This window comes from Mastomys coucha, unplaced genomic scaffold (assembly GCF_008632895.1).
Source record: "Mastomys coucha isolate ucsf_1 unplaced genomic scaffold, UCSF_Mcou_1 pScaffold23, whole genome shotgun sequence".
Lineage (NCBI taxonomy): Eukaryota > Metazoa > Chordata > Mammalia > Rodentia > Muridae > Mastomys > Mastomys coucha.
The window spans coordinates 115,725,892-115,731,487 of NW_022196906.1; the positions used below are offsets into that span (position 1 = coordinate 115,725,892).

The 5,596-nt window shown below is 46.4% G+C and overlaps 1 protein-coding gene across 2 annotated transcripts in view; it reads right to left on the minus strand.

The window, feature by feature from the left end:
* Positions 1–284: 284 nt before the first annotated feature.
* The window catches only part of Lyzl4 (lysozyme like 4), a 9,545-nt gene continuing 4,233 nt past the window's right edge, over positions 285–5,596 (minus strand). For both annotated transcript variants that reach the window (XM_031344544.1, XM_031344543.1), the window contains exon 5: positions 285–522. In XM_031344544.1, the coding sequence (XP_031200404.1) occupies positions 453–522 (70 nt within the window). In that variant the 3' untranslated portion in view covers positions 285–452. The remainder of the gene's footprint in view (positions 523–5,596) is intronic.

Genomic DNA, 5,596 nt, shown 5'->3' on the forward strand with positions numbered 1-5,596 from the left:
TAACCCTAACCCTCAAAGGGCACTCACACACGTGTGTGTCCTAGGTAATTCCAAGTCCAGCCACGCTCGCTCTGAAGAAGCCATTTGCCCAGCCTCTCACCCGCTTTGGTGGCTCCTCTCAGCTTCCACTGTGTCTCCTCCCCATTTTCCTGCTTTAGACCAACACCCCTTCTCTCACAGCCTTCCCTTGAGAACCAGAAATGGTAAGTCCTGAAAGAGGTAAATAATGATCTGGCCATATTGCTCGTGATATCATAATGTAGGCAGAGACTTCAGGCCCGGGCTGAGTAATTAGCTGGTTTATTCTGCACCTTGCACCCCTGGATGAAGTGAGGACTGGCGTCCTTTTCCATCTGGAGCTGTCGAGTGGTGAGATAACTGGAAGCAGCAAACAGAAAAGCATCTTCGGTCCCAAGACACAGCTGGCAAGTGAGGCAGGGCCACTCCGGTGCCTACAGTTCACAGCCATCCAGCCACCGATCCAGAATGTCAGACAGCTGGCAGTTCTTGGACCAGAGGGGCCTGCAGAGGAAAGGCCAGAGTGATCATCAGCAGGTCCTTGTTGTCAGAGCTTGGGGTCCCCAGGGCCCTGCTGCCTAACTGGACCTGCCTCGCTGGTCCTGGGACATTGAGTCTCTCCTATGTGGAACTCAGGCTTTTGAGGTTCTTAGCATTCACCCTGGTGTGGATGCAGGTGCTTCCTCCATGATACGCCCACACTGTCCCTGCCTCACACAGGAACCCCACCCAACCAGGGCACCCTTGCTCCGTGATGTATTAGCCAGCCTTCTAAGGCAGCTTCAGAGTTCTTCGACTAGCACAGGGCCCCAGGGAGTGTCCATGGCCTCGGCTTCTTCTACCCATCTGTGTACCCCCTTCATTCTATAGCATCTAAAATCCCTTCTCCCTCTTCTCCCCTCCTGGGGTGTCTGAACCGAACCTCTAACATCTTTTCTGGATGTCCCTAACAATATTTCTCCAGCTCCAGTCTCTAGGGCCAATGCCTGTACCCCAGTTGGTATCCCCATCTGCAGTCTTGGTCCTCAAATTAGCAAGATGGGGAAACATAGTAGACAGAGGTCCCCTGGTCCCTTATAGCTACAAAGATCCAGAAAATACACACCCCCACATTCTCAGAAACCCCAAGGCTCTTCATAGCTCGGGGCAGTGTAGAGAGAATCTCTTACAAGCATCATCTGTCAATAAAACAGATTGTGGCCAATGAGCTGAGGAAAAAAATAGGAGGTGGGACATCCGGCCGGAATAGAGAGGATTCTAGGAAATAGAAGTGCGAGAGATTTACCCGGAACACTGAAGAGATGGGACATAATCTAGCAGGTTGCTGTAGTCAGGCTAGAATAAAGAGAGATTTAAGCCAGGAACTCTGAGGACACAGACATAAGAAGACAAGGAGAGGAAACCAGTCCCATCACTAAACTCGGGTTAGGATAAAAGGAATAGCAAGAGCAAGTCATAAACCAAGGCAAAGCTTATGATTAAGATATCTATTAATAAATAATTAGTCTCAGAGTCATTCCTGGGAATAAGTGGCTGGGAGAGAAAGCATAAAGTTTCAGGGCAGATGGTGTGGAAGGGGTTCCCCTTCCACTGTATGGACCTTCTCTTTTCTCTTGTCCACCCAGCACAGCAGGGTGACTCAGTCTGAGCTGTAGAGAATACATGGATGCCTGTCAGCTTACGAAGAACCTGTCTTACCAGGATGCTGGACAGTAAGGCCCCCTCAGCCAGCATGGTCCAGTATACTGCTTCGTAGTGCCACACAACAAGGACGACTTAGCTCACTAGTGTCTATCCTAGAGACTTGGCCAAGCTGACCAGTTCATCAGAAAGCCCAGACCATGGATGAGAGGAGCCTCAGACTTTCAGGAGACAGTTACCATTAACAAGATTCCTGCCACTGCGTGCAGCAGTCTGTTGTGTTAGCAATGAGGCTGCTTTTAATGGATTCCTGACGTTGACAACAACGAGTAGACACAGCAAAAACTAAAGGCCCTTACTTGCCTGTCTCACTTTTCACATCCAAATCGATTCCAAAGGAATCCAAACTTTAAGCATAGAAAGATAAAATCATGAAAATTCTATTTTTTAGTTTAGTAAAAGTATCTAGGCTTACTTGGTGTCTGCAGAGTTCCAATATGAGAAGACATGGATGGAGTTCTCTAAAGCCTTTAGGATAAAATACCTTTAATTCATGGGCACTTGTGTGTGCGTGAGTGTGCAGATGTGCATGTGTATGGTGTGCACGAATGTGTGTGTGCGTGCACATGCATATGGAAGCCAAAGGATACAACCAGGTGTTGTTTCTCAGGCATGGTTCACCTTGCTTTTTGAGATCAGATCTCCTACTGGTCTGAAGCTGCTGGCCCTGTGAGGCCCAGGACTCCACCCATCTCTACCTCCCCAGCCCTGGGATTATAAACGCATGCCACTATACTTCATTGATTTTTAGTCATGGGTTCTAGGGATCAAAGTCCTCATGCTTTCAAGGCAAAAACGTTACCAACTGAGCCATCTCCTCCATTCTTAAAGACATTTCTAAGAAGGGGGCTTCACATAGGCCCAGAAGCCTCAAGAGAAAAGATAGATGCATTTTATTCTAAGAAACTGTTAGGTCTCCTTTAGGATGAAGGCACCATAAACAAAGTCAAAATACAAATGATAAACCCAAGACAACAACTCACACAGATGTGGTTGACCAAGATTCCACAGCCCTAGTCTATAAAGAATGCATCACTTATGTAAGAAGGGGCTGAAGAGATGTCTCACTAGTAAAAAGCCTATACTGGACCAGAGATCAGTTCCCAGCAACCACAAGGCAGCTCACAACTGCCTGGAACTTTAGTTCCAGGAACACAATGCTCTCTTCTAGCCTCTGCAGGAACTGCACACACACACACACACACACACACACACACACACACACACACACACACACATTTAAAAATATTTCTTAATCTTAAAATAGTTGATAGGAATAAAAGAAAACATAAGATAGTGGACAATATTGATGGTCCGTCTGATGGGGTTTATAATCATCTTAAGACACACGTAGAGTGCCTGTGAATGGCTTTCCAGAGAGGTTTAACTGGCTGTGGTAAATCCTGCCTTGGACACAGGTGAGACCACCCCAAAGGCTGGTGTACGAAACTGAGAAAAGCAAGGAGGGAAGGAGCCAGTTAGCAGAATACCTCCAATTTCCCCGCTCAGTTTCCTGATCAGCAGACATGTGGGCCTTATCCTCCCACTATGATGGACCAAGTTCCCAAAATAAACCTTTCCTCCTTAAGTGACTTCCTGATAGGGAGTTGACTGCAAGCAGTAACAAAAGAATGAATAAGCACCTCACAGAAAAGTAACAAGGACACGTAAAAAGGATGATCACTTTTTCATGCAGCTAAAAACACCAAGTACAAAACAGCAGTCTTGTACGTCTTACACGTTGCCATTTCCCAAGACGGGCCAGAGTTTGTGGTTTCCTAGGCTGTTGAGCAGAGGAGATGCAAGCCTCCTGATGGGGAGAGACAATACCCCATGGTGGTTCACCGTGTCTCTCCAGTGTGTGTTTATTCATTTCTTTATGTTCTGTTTTATTTTAAGTAGGTTCTCATATATCCCAGGCTGACCTCAAACCTACCATGTTGCTGAGGCTGAACTAAGTTCATGGTCCTATTGCGTCCACCTCCTGAAAGTTGGGGTGGTAGGCATGCACCACCAAGCCCAGTTTTTCTCTTCAGCTTTTTAATATACCAAATAGTCCTAAAATGTTCCCTGCAGGAGATGTCCCAGGCAGACACTTGAAAGAACATGCAAGTTCTAAAATGCTGAATATTTGTGACAGCAACAATGATAGATATAAAAATTAAAATTTAAAATGGTACAATATATAATATGGCAGTTTTAAATGACCATCCTCTGAATTAAAACATTTCCATTCTCAGAGGGAGGCTTCTTAAGATCAAGGAAGTGAACAATTCACAAGTCTCAGAAAGTCCCTGAAACTTACAAGACACTCAAAGGCTTCTCCTTTTCCAAGGTTACAGAAGCCATGTACAGCTTCTTAGGGGAGGAGATTCCAATCAATCCCTCTGCCTACAAGGCACACATCACTCCAGGTTTACAGTTTTAATGAGTCCACATTGAGATTAGGGTAGGCTTATTGATGTTACAGTGTCTTTGAGCTGTCCCTGTGCCTGAAATAACACTAAGAAAGTCATTGGTTTACCTAGCTGGACTATGACAGAATTGTTAATTTGATCTGTTTAGGTATGTAGACATTTGTTCACACTGCTCCAGGATAGTGTCACATAAGTACTAGACACAGGGCTATAAGCTACAGTTTAAATTCAATATCATACTGTATACTCAAAATTTTTTTTAAAGCAATAATAAAAAGGTCTAACCTCAGAGGGCTGAAAATACATAGATCAGCAGTTAAGACCACTGGTTGCTCTTTCAGAGGACCTAAGTTTAGTTCCCAGAACCCACATGGTGATTCATAACCATTCATAATTCTAGTTTCAGGGGAATTCAATCACTTCTTTTGATCTCCATGGTGGGAGGCACACATATGGGACACACACATACATACAAGCAAAACATTCACACGTTAAGTAAAATTAATACATAGATCTAAAAGGTAAAAACGCTGATCTCTGAGACAGACCAACTCAGTAAAGAGTTGCTTACAGTGCAACCATGAGAACCTGAGTTCAGAACCAAGTGAAAAGGCAAACATGTGGCAAATCCCAGAAATGGAGAGTGGACACAAAAGGAGGTGGACCCTGGAGCTCATTGGCCAGTCAGCAATCCGAATGAACCAGCAGACTTCAGGTTCCATGAGAAACCCTGTCTCACAAAAAAACGAAGGGAAGGGCAAGTGAGGAAGACAGATTATATCAATGCCTAGCCTTCACACACATATACACATGTACAGACAACATATGACCAACAGACAGACAGACAATGTGTGTGTGTTATTAATGTGAGCTATGATGGTGAATCACGGACATTTAACCTCACTAGACAACACACCTCTGACTGTCCTCTTGGGAACTCTTCCAGAGAGGTTCCACTGAGTATAGACAGCCTACCCTGAGTATGGGCAGCCCCAGTCCATGGGTTGGCCAAAAGGAAAATACAACTGAGAACCATCCTTCACCTTCTATCATTCCTTGACTGGGACTCTCATGAGCCAGGCACCTCGCACACTCTTGCCACACTGACTGCCCTGTCACAACAGGCTGAGCCCCTCAAACTGTGAGCCAGGACGTGTGGGTTCCCTTCCGCCCTCAGTTGCTTCTTCTGCCAGGGATTTGGTCACCGCCTTGTTCAGCCTCCATCTAGAGCTGCAGACACCCACTTACCATGCCCCCAGCTCTCCAGCCCCCAGCGTGAGCTGCAGACACCCACTTACCATGCCCCCAGCCCTCCAGCCCCCAGCGTGAGCTGCAGACACCCACTTACCATGCCCCCAGCCCTCCAGCCTTCAGGGTGAGCTGCAGACACCCACTTGCCATGCCCCCAGCCCTCCAGCCTTCAGCGTGAGCTGCAGACACCCACTTACCATGCCCCCAGC